Source organism: Alligator mississippiensis, chromosome 12, assembly GCF_030867095.1.
Source record: "Alligator mississippiensis isolate rAllMis1 chromosome 12, rAllMis1, whole genome shotgun sequence".
Taxonomy (NCBI): domain Eukaryota; kingdom Metazoa; phylum Chordata; order Crocodylia; family Alligatoridae; genus Alligator; species Alligator mississippiensis.
This window is the reverse complement of record NC_081835.1, coordinates 16,411,297-16,438,781: the sequence shown is the minus strand read 5'-3', so window position 1 is coordinate 16,438,781 and position 27,485 is coordinate 16,411,297. Positions and strand designations below refer to the sequence as shown.

Here is a 27,485-nt window from a genome sequence, read left to right as displayed (position 1 = left end):
TGTGTTTGCATGTACATGTGTGTGTCAGGAATGCAAGCACAGTTGTTCCCTGGCTCTTGTGGGGACTCAAAACATATTTATTAAGAACTTTCACACCTAGACTGAGGCATGCTGGATTTTTAACCAGAAACATCCTTTCTCCAAAATATTCATTGTTCACTGTAATTAAACAGTAACAAAACAAAAAGCACACTCCTCTCCCTCAGAGTGTACATGTAAAACTCCTTCCCTGCAGAACTTAGAATTTACTCTCAAAGTCTGTGAATTTATAGTATTAAACAAGCAAGACACACACACACACACACACACACAATCTCCCCTTCTCATATTTTCAGAAAACTCTCCAAAGCAGCATTTATGACAGCGGGTTGGGGGGCAGTAGGTGAAAACCACAATTTTCTCTCCATTTATATACAGAAATTATAAGCAATAGGCTGTGCACAAAAAACAAAGGATACTGCAGAAGCAAACTCCGCAAGATTAGTATTTTCTCATACTTCTAGTACATAAAGTAATGTTATTAAAGTTACATTTTCCAGTCAATCTGGCAATTTCTCTTATTAAGCAGTGCAGACTGTAATGGGAAGAATCCAACAATAAGCTAGACAATGAAATATTACTGATATGCTGGCTACGTTATCTGAAGATAACCGTGTTTCAAATTAAAAAGATAGGAAAATCAATGTTACATTTTCAGATAGGTCTTTCAAGAAAGTTATCCAACTGAGTGACCATAATATGGTAAGAAATGACCAATAACATCTACAAGTGTTTCACTGGAAGAATGCTTCTCTAGGTACAACCTGGCCTGTTAATCAGTGAAATTCTCAAAAAGCAAGTGAATATACTTCTTTTTATTCAATTGAAAACGCTTCTTGAATATGGAGATAAATCAGAAATGGGGCACTGGATCCAAATGTTTTTGGTTTGAAGGGAGTGGGGTGTGCCCACAAGTGTGTGTTTTGGAAATGGCAAATGCTAACCTTGATAGTGTCAATATTTCTTGAAAATTAATTTAAACAACAATGGTTCTTATGAGGCTTTCAGATTGAATGAGATTCATACCTGAACTTTATTGCATACTGGATCCTTCAGGTGACTGGGACTGATCATGCTTTGGAGGCTTTACATCTTGCATGCCTAAAATGCCTCACACTACTAGAGTTACTTGAAAAATGAAAAGAAGTTTTAATGAAAAATGTCAATGTTGCTTTTGATTCAGAGGACTGGAGATATAGCCATGTTTTGGTGAAAGTGATTTTAAAAAAATCAATTGGTTTTTAGAAATGGTTTACCAAAAATGAGGTTTTCAGCAAATGAAAAATGTTCACTTCTAGTTGGACAGACATTTCAGTATTATTTTCAGGTTTTAAAAAAACACAGTAAAAAGTGTTGATGACAACTGTCTGAAAAGTGTCATTTTTTAAAAATAGGTCATGCTGTGAAAAAAAACAACCAAAATAACCCCCCAAAACCACTTGGATCTCCTCTACTTCACACCATATCAGCTCTAGGAAAATTATCACTAATTATAATCAGGATGCTGCTGCAGGATACCTTCAGATTGTGGGAATGCAAATGAAACGGTGAGTGGCAAAGAGCTGAAGGGCTGGACTATGTGGCACTGAGGCAGGGAATGCTTGTAATGGGTGATGGGTGGACACTGAGGCACACAGTACTCAGCTTCTGAAATGGAGATGCAAGCGCCACAGGACTACCAGCAATATATTCTTTTATCTATTTTGTGATCTCACTTTCAGTCCATGAGTGAGTTGTATAAGGCTCTATTTATTAAAAGCCACCTACTGTCTTATGTCTTCTCAGATCAATCAATTAAAAAAAATTAAGCAACTGCCTCTGAATTCCCCAGCTTATTTTCCATGTTAGCAGTCTTGGAAAACAGGACACATTCATTTAAAACAGTTAATCTATTTAGTTTGTTGAAGAGAAGATTAGCAGGTGGTGATTCCAGCTCACAAATGGAAGAGAGATTTCTGGTAGTATGCAGATTTCTCAAGTTGCAGGAAAAAATAAAACCTAATGAGATCCTGTGGTTGAAAGCCAACATCCTGTTGGAAACGGGAGATTTTTTCTCCCCAGGAGGGTACATACACTTTGGACCACTGACGGACACTCTGGTAGTTGGAATCTTTAAACCATACTTGACTTGACCTTCTTGGGAAAAGACAGACTTGAGCTCAGCCAAAAGTTATGTGCTTGATTCAGAAATAACTAGGCTACAGTCTTTGGGCTATATTGAGTAGGAACTATGACTAGGTTATAACAACCCCATCCAGCAACCTCATAGCTCATTTAAAAAATGAGCTATAAGCACAAGCAAGGCATTCTTAGTGGTGCTAGTTGAAAACGTGATGGAACAAAAAACCTGCCGCCATTTTCAATTAAAATATGTATATTCATAATTCTCTGAATTTGTGCTCCAATTAGTAGTTGCTTTAACATCTGTCTCGTGTTGCCAATCGTTAGAGAATACACTGAAGTGATACCTAAAGCTCTCTTATTCTTCTGACAAAGCACTTCTGGAAAACTAGAACATGCACTCAACTCACATACACATACACATCCCCCCACAAAAAAAAAAAAAAAAGGAAAAGAAAAATCTAGAGCATGAAACGACAACAACAACAACAAGGTACATTCAGTAGATACCCAAAAACTATGCTGAAGACCCAATTTGGATCTGAAGTACACCTAAGCAACGTCATCAAGCTCAATACAGCTGCAGGGGAGGGTTGGAGAAAGCTGAATTAGGCCCATCTTTCATTCTCATATATAGCGCAGTGGAAAGTGCTGAGAGAAAAGTTGGAGAACTCTGAGGAGAGGAAAGTTGAGACATTTACAGCAAACAATGTACACTTGCAGCTTGGTAATTTATTTTTAAGAGGGACATTAAAATCATAATACAGTTTTCTTGTTTTACGCCTATAGTACGTCTCAGAGTGAGCATGCTACCCACATAATATAAGTGTTCCCAAGAGCGTACATAAAGTTTTAGTTCCTGTGCTAAATTTACTGCATGCTATTTGGGGTTTAACCAAGTGTGGTAAACCAATCTCAGGAAAACCTGAATTCATGAAGTGTTAGAAATAGTAACTTTCAGATAAAGAGGAAGGTAAAAACAGTATACTTTAGTGACTTTCACCCCAGTTCTCCCATTGGCCTCTGCTCACCCCATACCCATTAACAAACACCGCAGGGCAACAAAACAGTTTGATATACCTTATGACATAAATTCCAGAAAAATCCAACAATACAGCAGAGCTCTAGTGTGGAAGGTTATATTACCACCGACTATGCTGTGCCTGGCTTAGTGCAGCCTTACAGCACTTTTCAAAACATTGGGTTTACCCCAAAATTAAGAGACCAAGTAGGCTGGAGACAAAAGTTCTGAAAACGAAATGTAGACTGAAATCAGAGGTCAGATTGGGTCAGGTCCATGGAGTTTAAGATGTATGCTGGGACCTGAGTCATCTGACAATCTCAATACTAAGAGGAAAAATACGTGACAAATGAGAAACAGAAATTGCACTTAAATGCAAAGCCTTTTAATAAAAGTGTGGGTGAGGGGCTGGGGGAGGGGGGAAATGAGAGAACAGATACGTATAAAAACTTTTAAAATAATGAAAGCCATCAGCCCTGGGATGAAAAAGAAAAATCAAATGAATGATGAGAAGCGGATATCAAAGCAGTCCGAGACACCACTTGTTATTGGACTGATCTTATCAGCGCAGCTAGACTGTCTGCAGTAATGAAAATCACAGCACTTGGGCTATTGTTGGGTAGGGTCGTCTTGGTACATGTAAAGCCAGGTGCACAAGTATTACGTAATGGACTGCCTACGTGGACAACGTTACGGGAAGGATTTCTGAGCAACTGGCAGAAGGCAGAAGCAGGCAGAGGGATGCTGTACTTATGGAGGGAGAGGAAATGACAATAGTAGAAAACAAAACCAAGCCAAACTGGGGGCTTTACCATTCCTTGCAGAAAAGGTCTCTCTACAGGCTGATAACCTATTCCAGTACCCACCGCTTTGATCTGTATTTAGCTATGCTAAAATTGGTTCATAGGCTAGATGAGAATAGAGCAATCCCCAGCTTTACACTTTGCTCCAATTACAAACAAAAAGGGCTTGGGAAATATTAAGGTTACATGTGCCTGGAAAGACAGTCACTTGATATTGTAACTTGCATCACATGGAAGAAATTTAATGCAATAGGTTGAAATTCAGGTGCTTTAAATAAGCTTTAGACTGGATTTTGATGCCATGAGCTTAAAAGCCAGCAGGAGGTGAGAAACGGGGAAGAGGTTGCAGAAAGGTATTAACTTCAAAGGTAAAAAGTTCTTGTGCTGTGTTTAGGTCTGCTTCTAACTTGTCTCTGAAGCTCTACTAAATCTTACTAAGATTTAATTCTCACAGTGTTAAGTAAATACTGAATCGTTGGAGATGGATTATTCATTCATGTGGTAAAAGCCTCTGCGTAGGAATATATGCAGATGTTACTGCTTCACGCTTGTTCTGAACATATGTAGATTTTAGACTTTGGCATACAAACCATCCATTATGCAATGGTCCATGGATATATCTGAGATCCTTTCATCTTCATGCTGCATCAGGAGGATTCCCAGGAGCTGTTCGATAGATGGAATAAGCTTCTTGTTGAGCAAGTGAAGAACACTCAAACAAGTGGCCGTCTTAAAATGAAGGGGTGGGCCAGGTGGAATTAAAAACATCTGGGAATGGTAGATTTTAAAAGGCACAGAAAAATGAAATGCAAGTTGAGTTTCAAAGCTTACATTTGTTTGACATGTACATGATTTTGCTCAGCACTGTACAGGACAGGGATGTAACCTTCTGAGCTCACAACAGGCTTAGAGTTGCCAATATGCTCTAGTTGCTTAGATCCCATGACACGAGGCAGCTGTAAGCCTAGCATAATTGACTCACTGCTCTGGACTTAGTAGCTTTGTATTACCACGGTGAGGTACAGCAATCAGAGGTACCGATGAATCCAGCCCCAAGTAAGGCCTGTGCAAAATAGTCCCAACAAAGCAAATCAAAGCATTCTGGTTAGAGTCCGGACATGCTATTTAAAGCAGCGCTCTACTGTTTGGGAACCTTGCAGCAAACGTAGAGAGGCATATGGCTTTGCACTGAAATACTGCGGTTTGTGGGACTCGGGCTCCATGTTGGTCAAGTTTTCCTTTGAGATTTTCTCTCCGTTTCAAATCTTCAGCTTCCACCGCACAAAATGCAGGTTGGAGGAAACCCAGCTTTTCCACTTCTTCTGGAAAAAATGAAACTAAGACACCTCATCCAAGACATCCATAAGGCAGGCATGAAGCTTATGCAATAGTCCCTTTATTTCTACCAATATTCCCCCTATACTACCCATCAAAAAATGGCAAACCAGATAACCCTGCTGGCAGCACTCCTGGTTTTCATACCACTAGTAACTTGCTGACAGCTCATCTCCCACATACTGTGACAGGGGTTCTCAACCGTGGTGCTACAGGTCCTCATGGTGTTGCAGCAAAGGTGGCCAAGTGGCACTGCCCTGGGTGCCTTGGACACAGCCCAGTTGTCTAAAGCTGCCAGGCACACCTGTCCTGGCTGCAGTCCACCCTGGTCCAACCTGCCAAGCTCCTCCTGAAAACAGCTGCATGGTAGGGGGTCTTCCACCTGGCTATGGCAGCATCACTCTCACTGAAAACCACTGAGATAAGCTGAGGCAGTGGTTCTCAGCTGGCATGCTGCTAAATTAAAGGGGGTTATGAAGAGTTGTCCTGAATCCAGAAAGGTTGAGAAGCACTGCTGTAAAGTTTTTTTTTTAGGATCAACAAGAGGCCTGTGGCCCTACTTGTGGCCTGACAAGGGAGAAGGATCTGTAGCAGGGGCAATCTGGTTCAGAAAGGTGCCCACAGGAAGAAGGCAGAGAGCAGTCTTTCTTCCATGTGACAGAGACTGTCCAGGTCCCTCCAAAAACATTTTTTTTTTTGTTTATGGCTCCAGCCAGATCCATCTAAAACAAACTCCTTCTGGAGAACACTTCATGCAGCCCTAGTACAGAATAAGGGTGAGTGTTATTCTGTTGTACATGTGCCACCAAACCTTCACTGAACCGGTCAGATTAGCTTCTGCTTCATACAGAAGCATCTTCACTCAGCTGCACCAGCTCCATACCTACTGAAAATGAAGACTTAGAGCAACTTTCTTTAATGGCTTTTTGGTGTCATGCTTTTGGAAAGACCTTATTTGTTTCTGAAATGATGAGTTTGGGTGGCTTATGGACTTAGACAAGGTAATGGCTGGGGATGAATTCAAGGGAAACTTAGCTGCCAGAGTTTTGAAGACAGGAAACTCCCATGATATTCTACAACACACGCCATTAAGTGTAATGCTCCAGATGATGGTTCCCAAATATGTACTTAATTTAGATTCAACAAGATACTTACATGTTAATAAAAATTAAAAACACTGAGTTCCATCAAGCGTATAATAGATGCACGTTTGTCTAGTATAGTATACGCCGGTAACTGACTTCTAACATGAAATGGCTCAATTACATCCACATTTTAAAACATCCTAGGAAAGGCTGCATAAATCCTCCCCAGACTCTTGATACCCATATGGGGCAGAGCCATGAAGACAAATCGCAGTGATGTGGGGTTATGCAGGCACCTATATAGAGCATCTCCCAAACAGAAAAAGAGAGAGCCATTAAACGTTTCCTTTGCTCACATTATCCCAGCTTTTCGATGGGCTCTGAGGGCATCAGAGCGCTACCACTGTTAAGGACCTGTGGGACTTTGCATCCCTTCATCTATAGTAAACCTAGATCTTCTGTCAAATGAATGCTTCACTCACGCCAGTTTTACACTGGTGCAGTTCCATTCATTTCACTGGTGTAACTCGAGAGCAAGGAGGGAGACAGAACAGCCCCCATGAACATTAGATACAGCAGATCCATTTAATGATTAAACACGTGATTGTTTGCTCATAAAATGCAACGTCACATACATCTGCTACGAGCTAATTGCCTATTATGGTTTGTGGTACTGCTACAGGCAGGTGCTGACTGATAAAGTGACTCTTAAAAGGAGAGAAAGCTGGTGTAGCAAATGCCTGAGCTTGCAGACTTTGAAAAAGCTTGGCTTCCACAATTTCTGAGGAGAGCGCTTATTGCCCCTTCAGTGAATTGGCCGGATCCCTCTGCCTAGCATGCTTGAATGTTAAGGGAAGATCACAGAGGCAAGTTAGAACAAGGATTTTATTCAAAAATAATTCACTCAGTCTAATTCCTTCCCATTCCCTCCCCCATCCATTACTGCAGCTGCTTAGTTTGCAAACCCTGGCAGCAGTCAGAGCCCTAGAGTGAATGACTTGATGCTATGGCCCTGATGACAGTGATAGACATACTCAGCAGAACCACTTCAACGTAGAGGAAGGGGTGCTTAAGTGCAGGAAGACAGAACTGGCTGGTGCCAGCAGCTTGAGAGGTTACTTTTAAACATGCATTCGGTTAATTGGCCAGAGTGGCTTGGAAAGTGATGGATCACAAGATTAACATGGGATTTACATTAAATAGAAGGCAAGAGTTCTCCTGTCACGTGTCTTACTTAGTACATTTTCCCAGATGTTAGCTTTGCAAATCCATTACTTGGGAGATGGAGGATGGAGGAAACTCCCCTACACACTGGTTCCCTGGATGGACTATGGGACTGGGTAGGCATATCCTGCACTTTGCATGGGCAGGGAACCCAAAAAGGCCGTAGGAACGTCTACTCCCATCCCTCTCATACACCGTGATCCCTGAAATACCCTGTAAAAATACCTACCAAAGTGCCAACCAGTAAAGAGCAGGAGACACAAGGCCACAGCCACAGCCTTGCTACTGCAATGGCAGAACATTAGTCAGGATAAAATATGCTCAAATTATCCTGGCAAGATGGCCATGCCTCACCCTACTGAGAAAGGCAATATTCATGTCAGTCTGACCCGAAGGAAAAAATCCTTCTTGACCCTGGATTTGGCAATTGGTTTAACTCTGAGCGTATGAGCAAGAGCCACCAGAGAGGCACTTGAGAGGTTTTTAAATTATCCTTCAGAGGTTTAGTGCATCCAGCCAAGTTCCCATATCTAGCTGGGGCCAATGTCCAACACCTTAGAAAAAGATAAGAAAAGTCAAAAACTTGTAATATTTTCAGAATGGAGAGGGAATTTCTTCCTAGCCCTTAAAAGCAACCAGACCTGAAGCAAGAGATATCCAGCAGTGGTCACACAGAAATCAAGGTATTACCAATGTTGTTGCAGCGGCAGGGCATTAGCAGTGTCTTTCTCAGTGTTTCGGGTATTGTTCCTTGTGTTGGGGGAAAGGGCTCAAAGCGGAGATTTGGGAGATGTATTTTGGTTAACGATCACCTGCAAATGAAGAGGAAAGGACTCAATGGCTCAGGTGGTCCCTTCCACCCCTATGTTCCTAGAACGCTAGAAGGCTAAAGAGGTCTCTATGAATTGTTACTAGTGGAAGGGCACAACCCACTATCTCAGCCCATGATCATCAATGAGATCCAAAAAATTCAATACACTGACAGTTTTTCATGCCCAGTGCCCTGTGGTACAATGTACTGCTCCCCTCTGGGCTAGGAATCTTTTAACTTACGTTTTTCTGTCCCTATGCAGTCTGACCTTAACTCCAGTATTTCCCTGACCAAAACGGCTCTTAACTGACAATCTAATTTGGATTTACCGAGATGGTAATAATTATTAATTTAAGATGGGAAGCCACAGTCCCTTCTGTGCAGAAAATAACAACTCGTTTCACCTTTCTTGCATCATTTCATGAACTTGCACAATAAGAAGCAGATCTGTTGCAAGGCATGATTAAATGGGATCATCTCCTCACATCTTGATGATGCTAAATAGCTTTTGCGAGGCCATTTTGGGAAGAGATATGCAAAGCAAATTAACAGTGATTTATGAAAAAAAAATGATATCCTATCCTTTCATGGTTTCCAGGTGTAGGCACAATTTGTTTCACAGCAATTTTCATTTCTGGTCTCTTTGCAAAATCCTGCAGCTGCCAACTATGTTGGCATCTACAGCATCTAGGAAATGAATTTCCCTGTGAAGCAAATTCTTCCAGGATGAATTGAATGAAGGCACAGCTCCTAACTGCACATTACTGAAAACATTTCTGATAAAAACTGGGGAGATATTTTTATCCACATCTCCAGCTGAAAATTGCTGGGAAAGATGCTTTTCAAAAGCCTTCATCCCCAAGTATATAATTACCAGATCCTTGAACAAAAAACACATGGGCAAAAAAAATAAAAGATTCTGATTAAAACAATAAAAAAAAAATTGGAGGTAGTAGTTGATGGGAACAGAAAGAAAGGGTATTTCACTCCTGTATTATTTTTATTATGTCTCTAAAGTTATCAAAGTGAATTCAAAATCACACGTTCTTAATTAGGAAGTTAAGAACATTCAGAATAATTCATAAAAATGCTATTTTACCATCACGAGGGGAATAATGAAATAACAAACTAATCAGAATCAGTCTGTCAAGTGTCTTCAGGTCAAGTATCTTCAAGAGGAGGTTCTCGGCGTAGAATCAGGATTTCTTAACGTCCTATGTGAACAGTCTGCTCCTGAGCAACTAAACCACTGCCCTGGGCAGAGACATATAAATTAGGAAGCCTAGGGATCTCCAAACTACAAAGACTTAATCTGACATATAAATCAGTGGGATAATTTAAATACTTTATGCATCTGCTGAAGCATTTACAGACCAGGGCCTTAACTATTAAGTGCTTTTTTGCATTGCAGCCATCACTGGCTCCTTTACTACCAAATTAACTGGCTCCTTCTGGCCTAATGGAGAGTAGTACATAGTACATCTTGAATGAAACTGGACCTTCTTGGATGTCTTAGTCAAAAGAATACCACAGTGCACCTATTCCATTTGTAGGTAAAACATTTATTTTACTGCCTGGACAGGAAAGTGAACTTTGGGATGTAGAAACTGGACCCTGGATATGTGTTGCTGGCATTCCAACAACATAAATGCTGCCACTACTAATGCTAAAGAGTGCTAAGGGAATTCTAACTATAATGATCCTGATACAGGAACAGTGTCTCTCTCCCAGAGGACTTAGAACAGGACTGAGCTCCAAAAGTGTACAGGGCCTGCTGTGTACATTGAGTAAAGGAGGAGAAAGGAAGAAAATAAGGCCAACCTATTTGGAAAGCCTGTGGTAAAGGGTGGGAAAGGAATCTAATTGCTTTGCATATTTTGTACGATAAACAGCAGTTTCCAACTGAAATGGGCCATCTCTGCAACAAAGCTATAACTCAATTCCACTTTATATGCTAACAGGAATGAGCTTGTCTACAATGAGTGACTGACATTTGGCAAAGCAAAACCTCTTCTTTCAGGTCCAGAAAATCCCAAATAAAAGACCACCTTGCTTAGCATAGAACCCCAAATGATGTGGTGAAGATGCCTGTAATCTCTTAAATGAAAGAGTTTTGTATCTCATCTTTCTCTTCTGTCACTTATGCAAAACCAACCTGCACTTTAAGAAGCTTGAAGGATATCAAAAGAATAGGAGCTACATTCAACAATACCGCTGTGAAAAAAAAATTAAGCAAGATAAAATTACTCCATCTAGAAACTATAAGAATTTCCTCATGTCCCCTTATGGATATCTCATAAAACCCAGAGACTGTTACAACATATTCCACATTAGAGCCACCACTTTCTTGGTTGCAAAGGCTCAGAGGTTTCCTGTTTAATGGTCCTAAGCAATCTTGTTTTTCATGGCTGATTTTATATATTCAATGCAGCACTCTGTTGTTACACAGCTGTAAAGTCAGTCATGAACTACAAGATAACATGCAGGGGAAAAAAAGAGGATTAGGGTCCAAATAATTTAGGAGATTTCTAATAGAAGGCAGAGCTCATGATGAATGCTTGGCATGAGCTAGAAGAGACCCCAAAGTCATTGCTACCTGCTGGGTGTTTAGTGCATGCAGCAACTTGGTCATCTCAAAGTTTCCATATGAAAATCCACCACCTCTGGGGAACCAGGGTTGGCACCTCAAGCAGGGAAGTCGAAGACTTATTAGAAAAACAGTCTTGATAGCCAACACTGCCACAGACATCCCTACAGATGGGGACTGAAGCTGACTGTTTGGAAATTGTGAAGGGAAGGTTGCCATCGTTCCTGTATGTGGAGGATTTTAGTATGAAGGACATCTATCCAATAATTTTCACAAGTACTACAAATAGGATCTCCAATGACAGAAAGAATGGAGACAGACATCCTAACGAGCATCATGCCTTCTGGATTTTCTTCTCTACATCATTCCTCAGTAAATTACCATGTCCACACAAGATTTCATCTAATTGCCAGTGTTGCAAACAGTCCTAATGAGGCTTTCCTAAGTTGGATCTCTTCTCTCACTGGTCAAGTCTGCAATCAGGTTGTAGCTAGGAATTCTGACTGGCATTAAAGCTCATTCTCATTCTGTCATGCCAATTCTGCAATGGGATTTGCAGTCCAGAAACACAGCAGCAGGACTCTGCAGGGTTGCTCATCACTTCCTCTTCCTCATCACAGTTGCAGCCAGCACTAAGTCATCCAGCAGGGCAGGGCAGCTCTGTACTTGGGGGAAGGCGAGTTTAACCTCCCTCCCTAGCCCCTGGCCCCAGCGGGGGTTTGCTGGGGGGGCGGGCAGCAGTGAGCCAGCCAGTGAGGCCAGTGAGCCAGCCCTCACTGCTCTGGCTAGGGAGCAGAGAGGTAAGGACAGCCCTGCTCTATGGAGCAGACAGCATAGCCCAGAGCTGCAAAGCATGCTGGGATGCTGGAGGACTCTGATTTAACTTGAACCAGGAAGGAATCTAAGACAGATGTTTCATAAACCAGTTTGACCCAAATCAGTTAAGTCTGATACTATAGTCAACCAGGTTTATCTTAAACTAGTTTCAGCCATTTTGAAACTGGTTTATGTGCACTGAGCTTCTGTTCTGTTACAGGTTTAAACCAGTTTCTGATCTCTTGAACCGGTTTATGTGTAACTTCTGTCCCTAGCCAAATTGTTTCAGGAGGGTCCCAGTCTTGCAAACTCGACTGGATAGCATCGACCCCACAGGGGTTAGGAGGACCCCCCACAGCGAGCATGTGGAATTGCAGGAAAAAAAGCAATTCAAACACAGGAACCCCAAACTAAAAGCAGAACAAACTGGTGATGTGTTAGGCTACTGGTTGTGTACGGTGCAAATAGCTAAGGCTTTTCTCTCCCACCTTACACTTGCTAAATGATGGAACTTGGAAATAGTCTGTTATGTGATGGGGGAGGAGATGATGAGTTGGTTCAGATAAATAAGTAACCCTAAACCTTCCCCTTGAAAGTGGGTTTTGTTCCTGTGCTGCTATGCATTTCCTGGTCCTGACTGGAATAACATTTTCAAGAAAAATACCATAACATGAGAACAACCTACTGAGACCCTTTCTAAAATAACCAGGGAGACAACAGAAGGGTTGGCCTGAGAGTTCTGGAAACTCATGTGGTCCAGAATGAACCACCTGTCATTGAGGCTTGCCCACTGGCTTTATAATGTTAACTCAAGTCACTTTAAAAACTGGTTGTATAAAGACATGTGTTTTCTTCTCAGATGCCCTCCACATAAGGACAGGGAATTTGTCAGAAAGTAAAATTAAAAATATTTTTAATAGGGGAAGATCTTATTAAAAACACATTTGAATGACCAAAAATTTATGTTAACTACCATATCTAATTTGTCATTAAAATAGTGTAGAGACACTAAAATCCTCCAAGTGCTACTCAGGCTTACGTAGGGTAGCTAAAAAGGCTGGAAGAAAGAAATGTAGGCGACAAGACAGTCCCACTTCTCCTTCGCTGATGGTTAATTTAGCTGTAGTAAAAGAAAGTCATAATTTTCTAGGTAATCATAGAAGAGATGGTTTCTCCGAGTCTAAGGTTGATCCAAGACACCCAGCCATGGTGTGCTGCTAGGTGCAACCTGGAAGAAACTTGTTGAGCACGATAGAAGTTTAATTTTTATTTCTCAGTTAATTAAGCTTCTGGAACCCACACTCTGTGATACACTGCCTCCTTGTAAAGATGGCAAAGCTACACACACAGGTTGATTAGCCCATTGCAGCCTTGTCTAACAGAGTCTGGTTTTTAGTGCAGGCAGTACTATTCCACTGTTTAAGAAACAAGGATCTAACATTCACTTCCCACAGCAAGGAGATGTCACGTTGCACCAGCAGTTAGTGAATTAGTGCCAACTGTCATAGGTGACTCAATCCAGTTCCTCAGAGGCAACTTTTCCTGTATCCTACAAAACACTCACAGAAGTTTAGGGCTGGAAGGATCCTCGTGAGATCATTGTGTCCAGCCCTGCTGCTCTGGGTAGGAAAGGCTGCTGGGGTCAAATAACCCCAGCAAGGTGTGCGTTCAGTCTCCTTTGGAAGATCTCCAGGGTAGGTGTTTGTGCCACCACCTCTGGGAGTCTATTCCAGAGTCTGGTCACACAAACTGTGAAGAAGTGTTTCCTTATATCCCATCTGAAACCTTCTTCTAGGAGTTTATGACTGTTGCTTCTGGTTTTCCCCTGGGGCGCTTTAGTGAAGAGTTGTTTGCCTAGCCCCTGATGCTCACCCCTGATATATTTGTATGCTGTCACCAAGTCCCCCCAAAGTCTTCTCTTTTCTAAGCTAAACAGTCCCGTAACCCACTCAGCCTTTTCTCATATGGCTCGTTCATCAGGCCTCTAATCACACAAGTGACTCTTCCCTGGACTCTCTCAGGCTTCTCCGCATCCTTCTTGAAGTGCGGCGCCCAGAACTGGACACAGTACTCACCCATAGGTAGCCTCTGCAGATCACTAGATCACAATCAGGAACAGAGGTAGCATGTCCTGTATCTCATTCCCAGCTCTCAAGCCAATGGGGGTCCTGCCAAGTTGTCTTTTGAAATCTCTTCACTGAATGCCTACATTCTTGCAGCATTAGATCACCCGCTCAGAAACTCCCTGCCGCACGAGACACCTCAGTCCACTTGAAAAACTGTACCAGCACAATAAGGTAGACATCTGTGCCTAAGCAAACATCTCTGTCATTAATTAAACATTGCTTAAACAGGCTATACTGGCTTGTTTTTCCCATTAGGAAGACCCAGTTCAAGTATCTGGTACAGATTTGTTGGAGATCCCACATTTTTCGAATGTTTCTTCCTGGGTCTGGTTTGCTCAGGCACAGGCAGGGCAAGGTGGAGGACAAAGCACATTCCACTAATCAGCTTCAAGCCATGCCAATCGATTCAGAAACCGCTGTGATATCTTTGTTTTCAGAGCAGGCAGCTTCCATCAAAGAGGAAAGCAAACTTCCTGCAGTATATGCTCTAAGTGAAAGCTGCAATAAGCAGGGATGGAGCACGCAACAGCCAAAGAGGGCTCTCATATTTTACTCCGGTTATATTTCTAATACCATTTGTTCTAAAAGGCCCTGTGGCAGCCTTTTTGTGTCCATAACCTCCCTCAAAGGTGCCCTTAAACCTTTTCTCAGCACACAGGAATATTGGGAATAAAGGAACTGTGTCTGATCCACATTCATTGTTCAGAGCTCAGCCCTGCATCTCCACACAGCCTACCTTCTTGTCATGCTGGCAGTTTTCTAGTGGGAGCCAAGACCTTTATGGTATACTGTGTAATAGCGGATTAAACTTGTGCTGGGGAACAATGTCAGAAGTCTAGCAGCATTTAGCCGATCCTTTTCCTAGAACACATCCACACACACCCCCAAGCTTCCCCCACTCCCACCGACTGCTCAGCCTTTTTATACACTGATCTTTAAAACAGACCTTCGAAAAAAGCTGCATGTAAGCTTTCAGGAAACATTAGAAGGTCTTCTGTAGTATTTTGGGTGACTTGCAAGCAGACCCTCCACCACGCAGCCTGCAGGCAGCTATAAGGTGAAAGAGGAGAGGCAAAGCAGTATGAAGGGGACTCTCCAGTGGAAATTCTTTCCATGGGAGTAAAGGCACATTTTATAAAAGCAATTAAAACATAGCATAGACACCAAGATTTGGATCTGAACACACGCATGAGAGTAGCACACAAACATGCTACTTGGATTTACAGTGACCAAAAGAAAGAAAACTGAAAACAATGAAGAGTAAAAAAGGAAGTACACTAATAGAGGGAAAAATACAGGCTCACTCACCAAAATCTGACTGTAAATCCTTTTTCAGTCCACAAAGCATGTCCGCTATTATCTATCAAAGCATTCAGCTAATTGCAATACCAGCTCCTTTCTCTCTCTCCCCTGGCTGCACTGGAATCACTTTACAGCCAGCTCACTTTCAGGCTGTCTCCCACAACAGAGCAGGGTTACAAAGCACTCTGTGCTCCTCCACTTAAAAGGAAAATAAGTCCAATTGACACCACTCTGCGAGGATCCCAAAATGTTGCACCGTCTTTAAAAAATAAGAATAGATGTTTGAGAAACCAGATTCTCAAGCTCTGCTCTTGTTTGAAAATGAGAGAACGCCTGAGGCTAAAAGATCTTTAGCTGTTCTTAAAAATCCAGCATCAGATCTGCCAGACTGACCAACCACCAGGCAATGTGGGGCAAAAGTTGTAAAGGTAATGATTAAAAGGGGCAGCTGGTTAAGGAGCAGTGGCAACTTAAACCCTGACTCTCTGGCAGATGCAGCAAATGTGAGGCAGGCACTTCATTCCCAGTGATACTCCAACTTGTACCACATTGGTGGAGTGCAGCCATCATCCCGTTCAGGCAGTGTATTTGCCCTTTTGTTCCTTGACATGGGAATTCATGAAAAAGAAAAAAAGAAAAGCAAGCAGCTTGCGATGCTCCAGCTGCAGTGGGGGGCTCCCTCCTGTGACTCTGAGTCCTTTCTCTGCACAATCCCCAGTTGCAAAGTTGGATGGCAGCTAAGCCTGATGGAAATCTCCAAGTTGCAGCAGCCTTTCCAAGCAGGAGAACAGGCTGTGACTGCAGTATTGTTTGACACGCTTTCCTCTCCCCCACCCCCCTTGGCAAATGCTTGTAGAGCTTCCAGCACCTTTCAAGGCAATGTCAAGCTGCTGTCAAAGCATTATACTCCCTCCCAAACACATGCACACATACAGAGTGTAAGGGAGTAATAAGCTGCAGTCTCGTGTCCTGCCTACAGCATTTTCTGAAAACTCAGTTTAACCCCTTCTTGGAAAGGCAGACTAGCAATCACTGCATGCTTCTCTTATTCAGTTAAACTCTGCGGAGAAGAGAATGACCAGGAGACATTTTTGCTTTGTTTTAAAATAGATGGGACAAATCTTAAGAATTCTGTATTTTGCCCACACCTTGGATACACACCCGAAATTGAGAACGGGCAAAAGGAAAGAGGTATTTGTAGGAGAGCAAAAGTATCGGTACAAGCATGATCAACTGATCCCCAGCTAATTTGGTTTCCTGGCATAGGCTGCTGCATGTGTTACACTGCAGCATCTGGTACTGCTCTTTACAGGACAGAGGTTATTGGACTAGAGAGTTATCATACCAACCCAATGTCTGCTTTGCTATAAAACTGAAACCACTCACTCCGCTACAGAAAAAACAGAACAAGACAGCTTCTTAGGCTAAGTACAGACAGTCAAAAAGCCCAAGGCTGAATCAATTCAGTCTTTGTAGGTTAGTCTAAGATACACAGATTAAACTGAGAACAACTGGACAGGCGTTCACTTTTTATTCATGAAATGCAGTCACACGCCTGCAGTGGCCTAAGCTAGAAGCCAGGGGGTGCTAGAGCACGGCACTCTGCAACATAGCCAGAATGGGCTGTGTGTTCACTTCCTCTTCCTGCTGTCCCCGTGGTCTCTGGGATTTGCAGTCCAGAATCACAATGACAGGACTCTGCAGGTTGCTCATCAGTTTCTCTTCCTGCTTCCAGGTGCCTCTGGGATTTGTAGCTTACAGTGGCAGCCAGCAGCAAGGTTTTAGCAGGGCAGGGCAGCTCTGTACTCAGGAGAAGGGAAGTTTAACCCCCCCTCCCCGGCCTCAGACCCCAGCTAGGATTTGCCTAGTGGGGGCAGCCCCTGCCTCCCCCACCAACCTTTCTCCACTGGAACAGGCAGCCCAGCCCAGCCCAGGGCTGCAAAGCATGATGGGAGATTCTGATTTAACTTGAACCAGGATGCAGCCTGGGACAGAAATTTCACACACTGGTTTGACCCTAATCAGTTAAGTCTGATACTACTTTCAACCAAGTTTATCTTAAGCCAGTTTCAGCCATTTTGAAACTGGTTTATGTACACTGAACTTCTGTTCTGTTACATGTTTAAACCACTTTCTGATCACTTAAACTGGTTTATGTGTGTGTAACTTCTGTCTCTAGCTTTAGGGTGCACTCCAACCCGTTCATTTGCCTGAACACAGGATCAAATACCCCCAAACTAACCTTGACAGACAGTTGTCTAACCCACTCTTTAAAGTCTTTGGTGATGGAGATTCCATACCACAGTGGGGTGGAGTTCCAGTGTTTAACTATCTTTACAGTTAGCTCTTTTTAACATCTAACCTAAATCACCCTCGCTGCATTTAAGCCAATTATGCCTTGCTCTATGCTCAATGGAGATGGAAAACACTTTCTTACTTTCCCCTTTGCAGTACCTTTTACATATTTGAAGACTGCTGTCAGGTCTCTCCTCAATTTTTTTTCTTCTTGAGATGATACAGACCCACCTGTTCTATACTCTGATGATTTTTGTTGCTTTCTTTTGGAGTCTCTCTAACTGAGTGCGCACTGAAGTGTGGTGCCCAAGAACTAGACCCAGTACTCTAGCTGAGGTCTAACCACTGCTGAGCAAGAGGGGAAGGATGTTACAGGTCTTGCATACAATGTTTCTGTTTATAAGTCCCAGTTTGATGCTGCCTTTCTCTGCAACAGCATGCAACAAAGGTGAAGGATCAAAGCAAGTCACTTTTGGCAACACTGAAGGATTGTGCTGTGAACTTAGAGCTCCTTCCATTCCATATCCCACCCGGAGTCTATTTTACACTAGAAAAGCTTTACTAGTTGAACTGTACAAGTAAATTCTCTTATTGTAGACACTGTTTGTATCCACCACTGAGTACCTCTGCAAGTATCATTTCTAGCCATTCCAGAAATTTAATAAGCTATAATGGTGAAAAGGACAAGCATAACTGCATCTACATTATGGATTTTGCTGGTAACAGCATACAGACAACAAATGTTTCCCTACCAAACTTTATGTAGACCGGCCAAGGTACAAGACCTTTCTGGGTTTGATAATTGAGTGATCACACCTGTATTTCAGAGGAGGCCTAAGCTTTCTGCTAAGACAGAAGTGCAGTAATGTCTTTACCTCCATTTGAACTCAACTGTTTCAGGCTCAGACGACTTACACACAATAGATAAAATTAGTAAAACAAACACACTCGCGGAAGAGATATTTTAGTCCATGATTTGTTTGTAAAAAAAAAAAAAAGTGGTTCTGTCTGACAATAGACTTAATTAGTAATTGAGTCAAAATTTGTAATTAGAAATCTTTTCACACTGCTATTAATGTTTCTGCAGAGAAGAAATTGAATCCTAAAAATTACATTGGCTTCACTTGGAGATTTTCTTCTTAGGGAACAAATGCAATCAGAAACCTCTAATTTGAGGATTATGTACTGTTCTGCTAGCAAAGAAATGGACATCACTATCTACAGTTCATAGCTTTTTATTTTTGTTAAAGGTGTAAGCACAATGATATGTTTAAAAGGTGCCATCATTAAAATAAAAAGGCAGTCACGAGAGGATGTGGGGAAAGGAGGAAAATGACAGAGCGAGGAGGTCTGACTTATGGATACTAGCCAAAGCACAAAAGCACTATGCTTGCTTGAAATTTCTGGTGGCAATATTTTTCCAGGTGAAGTCAACAGCTTGAATCTCTCATGATGGGGGGGAGGGGGAAAGGTGGACTGTGCACATGGAGATGCATCAGGCAGCCAAAATGATACAGTGTGACACAAAAATATACAGTTACATAAAACATTAGGAGGAGGCATCAATCTGAACTGTGGCAGGGTAAACCAGTTCAATAGTAAGCAGAGATTTGGCTTGAAGTAATAATCTATACATCCTCTTTCACCTCTTGACATTAATGCCGTGATTGAACGCCATGAATTAATAGCTGTCCAACAACACTCCTGCTTTCAAGTATGTGCTAAAAGGCCTCACTTAAAAATTGACTGGTTCTTGCTGCTGCTTGGTGCCTGTTGGAATCTTTTAGCTAAATGGAAGTCAGTCACTTAGGACTAATAGAAATTAAAAAAACCCCAAACAAACAGAAAAAAAACCCCTTTCACAGGAGAAAAACCTAAGCCCAGTACAGAATTCTTTGCATCCCAAAATTTCCAATTTCTGTGGGAGTTTCAGTTCTGCGAAGAATATTAGATCAGGTGTATACAGACAGACAGATGCATACCAAAGTCTGGCTTTTGTCGTTTCTCATGGTCTTTCCTCCTCCTCTGCAAACTGGCATCCTTTACCAGTGCACCATTTAGTTACATTTAACGCTCGCAAAAACTTAAGACAAGGGAGATAGTGCAAGTTTAACAGGACCTAGATTAGCTTGGCACTGTACATTTACAGGATGTACTTTATACAAACCACCAGGCTGGGGAAAGAATGGGTCATTCAGAAAGTGACGGACAGGGTCCAGCTGAATTGAAGTTCAGTGCCCCATCTGGAGACAATACTTGTTTAACAGAATGCAGAAGCCCATAGTAAATGATCCAACACACCATGGGACATTACGTCAGAGTATTTTAATGGTCTCTCTCGGACCATTCAGTATGATTGTAAGAATATAAAAAGACTCTTATGCCACTCCATAGAAGCAATTCCCAGGAGACACTAGAAAAGGCAGCTGAATTGCTGCTGTTCAATGAATGACTAGCCAGAAAAAATGGCAAAAGGAAAACACAGAAGTTCTAAGCATGTATGAATATATTTGCAATAATCAATCAATGTTGCTTTGGGTTAGGGATGATTTAGAATGGGGGTGGCCAGAGTTACTCACCCTGGGAGCTACATCTGATCCTCCACTGAAGCCGGAGAGCGGTGGGGAACAGACAGTGCTGAGTGACCTGGAGTGGAGGTGACCACCGCTGCCCCCCCCCCGGTATCGTAATCAGCCCTGCCTCGGGGAGAAGTGGGTGGGCTTCAGCAGAGAAACCCCGGAGAGCTGCAAGAACCGTGCTGGCGAGCCGCATGCGGCTTGCGAGCCGCAGTTTGGCCACCATTGGTTTAGAAGAAAAAGCTCAAGGACTTTCAACTTTCACTTTTATTCTGTGTTTCAATGAAGATATAATTTCCTTCTCCCCGCCTCTTCGTTTCTCCAATCACAGTCTGTGCCTCTACAGTCCCAGCTGAGAGCATGAAGTGGAAACACCGATTTTTGTTATCTCTTCTACGGTGACAGAGCAGATAAAACAGCTTAGATAAGACTGCAACCCTCATGCTGCCTTTATGGGAATGGAAGCTTTACACATCACTCTCTAGTTTATTAAGAAGAGGTCAGCTGGTTCGCTATCTCGTAGCCACAACCTACCGTATTTGCTCCACTTCGCTGTGACACAACACTTTTTTATTAATAAGCACCCTCAACTCTAAAAGTCAGACCTAGGCTTCCTAGAGGGCTTGTCCCTACAGTAAACAAATCCAGAATTTGGGGCATCTAGGGCAAAAAGTGCAGTGCACTTAATTCAGTCTCTTACACGGAGAAGAAAAAGCCCAGATTTTTGCAGAAGTCTTGTATCCAAGTAATTTAAACATAGAGCGAGAGAACAAGAACTCCTTGATCACTCTATCCATTAAGAGCAAATTCCACCAGCCAGCCTTAAAAGCTAATTTATTATCAATAATGGACACTGCAAGATAAATTGACCCATCCAAGAGGCAATTAGGGCCCTTGGTTCACACACACACACAAGCTCTTATAGCACCAAGACGGAGACTATTTTTGAAGGGGTTTTCAAGACCCTCATCTATTTCCTTTATCATTAGAGCAGAATAAAACTACAGCTGCTCATTTGTTCTGCTTAACCATTTCAGAAAGAAAACCACCATGAGATCCCCATCTGTCACTGCCCAATAGCAATGGCTGCATCTGCGGGTAGGGGGAAAGAGGCCAGCGAGCATAGGATGCCTCCAAGGGACTAATAGGAGAAGAGGGAGCTGCAGTGGCCCTTCCATCTGACACCAGCATTTCGAAGTTTTAGGATTATACATTTCATTCAGAATCAGGCTGGAATGCACTTTAAGGTAATAGACTCTTATTCAACCCACAAAAGCTAAATTAGAGTATCCGAGGTTTTTTTCCCTTTTAAAAAAAGTCACTAGTCGTAGTCTATCCACAATTAATGTCCATTGTGAATGTCACCAGGGTTGCTTACCACACTCCAAAACTGAGACAGAAATTTCCTTTCTGTTGCCTAAATGGCATGCATACATAGGCACCCGATTTCCATTCCTAAAATATACACAATATGTTTACACCCAAATGAGATAAAATTCAGCATGGGATGAACACCACTACACTCGTGATGGAATTGGCCTACAACCACCAACATCAGCCTCCCCTCCCCTACTTCCTCTTCATTCAAGCCATAACATTGAATCTGTGTTGGCTTGATCCTTTCCTCGTGGCACGAGACTGATGTATAAACTTTGCTAGCAGATCAAGATAAACGAATGAGAAAAAATGGCTGGTTTAAAGGTTTGTAAAGAGACTTTCAAAATGAAGTGGACCAATAAAATAGATCATATTTTTAGCTGTATTTCTTAATTGCACAATACCCTTATATTTTTAATATATTTTAGGGTGTTTTTTATGTTGTTTTTTTTCTGTTTCCCAGCTGAAGCAGGAAACACTTTTTGGGTGATTAAAGGGCACTGCTTATCCACATGATGAAACTCATCTTTCAACCCTTTTCCCCTCCTGTCTTCACATACGCCATGCCTCACAGCTTCTTACGTCTTGTTTTGCAAGACATGGAGAAGAACATGCCTGAGAACCCCATCCAGAATAGTATGCAAGCAGGAAATCATCAGGTTAGTGAATAAGACAGGAAATGCACCTGATAACTAACAAAAGAAATGGGGCGGGATGGTATGAAATGGTCAAATGCGGGGGGCAGGGAGGGAAGGGAATATAACAGAAAAAATACTAACAGCTAGTTTTAATAGTAGTGGGCACAACATTTGAAAGGCAGAAAATACAATTCAAGTTGATGGTGTCCCTTTAAACAAAGATCAGGGGTCATAAAATAGGCAAGACAGAGAGGAGCTTTTGTTCATGATGCTTTTTATTCCAGTTCCCCTACCCATGCATGTCCCTGTATCAGAGAGGAATAAAAGCCCTTGGGGTCTTTGCATTCCAACACAATCTGTCAGACAATTTCATAAAACTTGGCAAAATGTTTGTTTCAAAGATGAGCCAAGGATCACAAATTATAAGAGATAACTCTTGTAATAGAGTTGCAGACACAGCAAAACCTGCACGGAGGACCATATCACCACCAGTTCTAAAATAATCTGAAAGCCCCTCTCTCAGGGTTTCTGGATGCTTTCATCTTCAGTTACAGGAACAACTTCTCCAGTAATATCTTTTTATTTGAATAATGGGTGATCACTTAAGTCAAGGATCAATAACTATAAAGAATAGGTTCCAAATCTGATCACACTCTAGATCTCTAAAACCCATCTCCCCACAGGATTAGAACATAGTGGGAAGGCGTTGGTTCCAGGAAACTTCTGCATTTATAAACCTTTATTTAAAGCTTTTCTTCTATGACAACAGATAAGACACCTTGTGGATTTACTAGCTGCTCTGGTGTGCAAACTGCATTTGGTACAGTGTGTCAGAGGTAATTATTCAGGGTAAACACGGGATTCAGCAGAGGTTGGGTTGTGTAATTTCTGGTTGTTCATAGAGATACCCAATGGAGAGTCCACTGTTTACACTGAGCTCTTGGGTTCCTGTCACTGGACAACAGTAGAAACCAACATTCCCTTTAAGTTGTGTGGAGTGCGTGGCCGCACAGGCGCGCTCATGCTGCGGTCCCAGTTGTGCTTGCACACCTGTGAGGCTATGCACACTGCACAGCTTAGAGGGAACGCTGGTAGAAACTATACCGAGTAGCCGCATCTACGTGAGATGCTGACCGTGCAGTAGCTAGTTACTACTACGCAATAGCATCGCACAGCACAAAATGTGACACAACGCTACTGCGCAGTCAGTGTCACCAAGAAGCTGTGCAGGGATGGTACTGCGCAGTGTCACCAGTTACCACGCAGCCATTTATTAACTTGTGTATGCAAGTATTAAATGATTGCACAGTAACAACTGTGAAGTCAGCATCTTGTGTGGACGTGGCCAGTGGGTGCTAGTGCATTTGCTAGCGTGTAGCTTAATTGAGCTTCTGGGTAGTACTGTAAAAGGAGGAACAACACAGTAGATGTAAGCTGCAGTGAAACACATGTGCTTTAGTTCCTGGGACATTGCAAATGGACCTGAAGAGCTGACACTGGACTCTTGTTAGCAGAGTCAGGCTTTGGTCCTAGTAAAAGTGTACCTCAGCTTTCTCTTTATAAAGGAGAAGTTGAAATGGAGATAGCTACAGAAAGTTCCCAATGGAAGGGAATAAAACATCTGGGTTCCACTTCAGCAAGAGTTTTGTGATCCAAAACCAATCCCCAAGCAGAGTGCCAGGGTAAGACATTCACAAACACTTGGCCTTGACCTAAACGTTTTCTGCTTGAAGTCAATACAAAACTCCCCATGGCTTCAATAGAAGCAGAGTTAAGTCAGTGCCCAGTGCTATTGAAAACCCCACTCACAAATATAGTATGAGTCAGAAGTTTTGGCGACATGGGGGACACTTTATTTTACGCAGAACACAGAGTAATAGGCGAGACGGGATGGATAGAATCACTCACTTTCGCTGGTTTTGAGTAGCAAAATTTTGTACTTTTGCTAATGGTAGGAAGAATAGATGGGACTGGCTCAGTGCCTGCCAGGGAAGATATAAGGCTCCCCTCATCAATGGTTTTCTTAGTGAGACTTTATGGGCATTTTACAGGCCTTTTATGCTGATGTATCTGGCATAAAAAAAGGCCTCAGGCCATTGATGAAATCAGCTTCCTAGTGCCCAAGCTGAAACAACTTTGCAGAGAGAGAGAGATCAGTATAAGCACTGATGATGCATAGGGGGTGGGTGCATGTGCACCCCCTGCAAAGAATGCTGCTGACGATGCCGGCGGCACCTTTGGGAGGTCGCTGCTCACCACCCCCACACCTCACCGCCAAGACCGCTGGCAGCATCTGCGGGCAATCCCCGATCACTGCTGGCTGCCGCTGCTGGTGGTGTCTGCAGGTGGTTGCCAACAGCTGGTTGGTGTTGCCATCCCCCACCCCTCCGACACCACCATGACTGCCTGCGGGAGCTCCCCGCTGCCATGCCCGTTCCACCAGCACCGCTGCCACCACCTGCGGGCGGTTGCGGTGACCCCCCCAGCCTCCGGGAGCATGCGGCGTTCATAAGCATAAGCATGTGAATGCTAGAGAATGTAGAGATTAAGAGCCTTGCTATGAGACAGATGAAAAATATAGTGCATGATACGGGGGTGGTGGAGCTAGGAAATTTGGGTGGCCTCCAACTCATGGTAGGCAAGCAGTGTCTGACCTCACAACAAATCATTCATATTGGAAATAAGGTAAAAAAAACATGCAAAACCTAGGCCCCAAATATATAAATATTGTCCTTGTGCATCTTGCCATCGTGGTGCATGATTAAAAAAAGTATTAATGGATTCACTTAAAATTTATGTAGGCTTAGTTTGGATGGGCCCGGATTCTAACCAGACAAGTGATAGCCCACTTGTGGCACAAAGAGCATGGAGAGCAAAGGAGGTGATAAGGCAGATCCTGGGCAGGTTCTCTGGTGCAGTTGCACCCCACTTCGATTCCTGCTCCAGCCAAAGTTTAAAACCAACTGCCTGGCAGTGGCAGCAGCATTTCTAGTCAGGCAGTGTTGAGGGAGTCAATTGACTTTATGGCTCATTGTCATCTACCTGATCCCTCCTAAACTCTTCACTTCACAAGTGTTAATGACCTTCTTTTCTTTTTAAGAGTTCTTTTTAAGTTCCACCAATCTGCAATTCTGCTGTCTGTTAGCTGCTCCTAGTAAGGAAGGTCCTATTTCACAACCCTGCAGATTGTTTTTAACTCATGCCAATGAAGTTATATTAGTCTTTGCTTCAGTCTTAAACTGAATAATGCAGCCCTAGGCTCCTAGCCTATTAGAAATGCTTGGGGTTTTTTTAGCTGAAGAAAAATGTGTTGTTTTATACATGATGATACACCTTACCATCTGCAACCCCCTTTTCAAAGTTCTAGATCTGCCCATGGGGACGAGTGAGTGTGCGGAGTATCTGAGCTACTCATTTAAATATCTTTTCTTTTAAGTATTGTTTCCTGTAGCCTTTTGCTGCATTCTGTTCTTCCACTCCCATTATCTGTGCTTGCTTTAAGTGAAAATAATGCAAGTTTTTTTCACGTTCAAAAGCAGTCTGCACCAAAGCAACTGAACACTGTCCAGTATATGAGGTGTGTTGCGAAGACAGAATCTCATACCCCATGCTAGGTACAATTTGCCATTCTGCCATCTCCTGTTTTCAGTGGGGAAGAGCCCATTTGTTTCTGGGCGGTTTATTTCTCAGTGCCCAAGCATTCATTTCATTACTGCTTTGGAACAAGGGTTGTTAACTGGCACCTTCTTAAATAAGGGTTATGTCCTCTTTTAGTTAGCTCTGCACCAAGTATAAGGGCACTGCAGAGTCTGTATGAACAGTGAATCATTATTGGGTCCCCTGCCCCACTTCAGAAGGATGATTTAGAAGAAGAAAAACCTTGCACATAAGCTACATTTATTGGAATGAGGAAAACAGCCCAGCGCAGACATCTCTAAAATGAAGGGAAATTTGAGGGCTGAACCCCTGGACAGCTGACAGCTTAACACCTTTCATTCAAGTAGTCTCCCCTTTCGGCTCCACCACTCCCTTCCAAACAGCTCTCCCTTTTCAACTGCAACTTGCATGCACCTCCTCTTTGAGTGGGGCTATTTTATATCATTTGGCTTTTATTAGAGCCTGAGGAGTCAACTGAATTACTGTAACAGGGTCATCTGACACTCACTCGGTCCTGCTGGAATTAGATCTCTTTGTATGAAGCCAAAATTCCTGCTCGGCCTCCCATCTGTGACCTGTTTGAGCTGTCAGCAGTAAAGATAATAAACCTTGACTGCAGCTACCCACAAAAAACAAGCTGATGGGGAAGTGCTACATTGCCTGGGCTGTTATTCATTCATAAACAGGATCATTTGCATAGACTTGCGGTTCTCAACCTTTTTGGGCTCAAGGCATCCCTCATTAGACTCGAGACATCCCTCCATAACTTTGTGAATTAAGTAGCACCCTGTTTTGAAAGCTAATTAATATGTTACAGTGCTTACCTCCTTGTAGAGGGGCCGGGCAGTGGGGGTTGGGGACTGTCCAGGCAGGGACAAGCCTGAGCCTACACTGATCTGCTTATCTCCTTACACCTCCCTTCAAAGGATCTGGTAGCACCCCAGGGTGCCCAGGCTCCCGGTTGAGAATCACTGGCCTAGACCTTTGGGAAGACATTATCACGCTTCCTGTCTCTTAACTGATGTGGTCATTATGAAGAATTTTTAATTTTGCTGAAGAAATTGAGGGGGTTTTGTTATTTTGGTTAAGAAAGATGAAAATATTTCATTTTGGGTCAGCTTAGGCCAATCGGGAATGCTGCAGTTTCTTGAACAGGCTTGAAATATTTCCTGCCAGTTCAGGAAAGTAGTCAACTGTATTTCCCTTGCTGTGTATCATATTATGGAATATGCAGCTCAGGCTCCCAGTCTCTTTCTTATAGGCCTGACTCCCTGGAAGTGCTTTCTTAAAGCACTATATTTTTGTCCACTGACTGATGAGATTCGTGGTCTGTTATGATCAGGGGCTTATGGGAGACATAGTACAATTGGGAAGTATGGGTTATATGCAAAACTAGGGGTATCAAGCTTCTAAATTACAGATCCCAAAAGTCAGCGTGCTGCTGGAAAACACTATTTAATGTCAAACTGATTCAAAACGAAGTAACCTGGGACATGTCACAAAGGAAGCAGAGGGTTTCATTTTGATTGAAAATGTCACAGCACTTCATTTTGACAGCTCCAAATTGAAGCTTTTAAGAAGTTTTGCTCCATGAACTTTTATCCCAATTTGGGGATAAAGTCAAAATATTGGCATTTCCCCTTGGAGGGAAGCTTTAAATTCTCCTGTCCTG

General features: G+C 42.7%; 1 protein-coding gene across 5 annotated transcripts in view; it reads right to left on the bottom strand.

Annotated features, from left to right (window-relative positions):
* GRIP2 (glutamate receptor interacting protein 2) overlaps window positions 1–27,485 on the bottom strand; it is a 166,616-nt gene that overhangs the window by 100,906 nt on the left and 38,225 nt on the right. Inside the window, exon 1 of one of the 5 annotated variants that reach the window (XM_014605587.3) lies at window positions 15,277–16,167. The exons of 3 other annotated variants lie outside the window; for them this stretch is intronic. In XM_014605587.3, coding sequence (XP_014461073.1) covers window positions 15,277–15,316 — 40 coding nt within the window. In that variant the 5' untranslated portion in view covers window positions 15,317–16,167. Of the gene's footprint in view, window positions 1–13,917; window positions 14,060–15,276; window positions 16,168–27,485 lie in introns of those variants that run through there. One more of the 5 variants, XM_019499698.2, reaches the window with a different exon arrangement.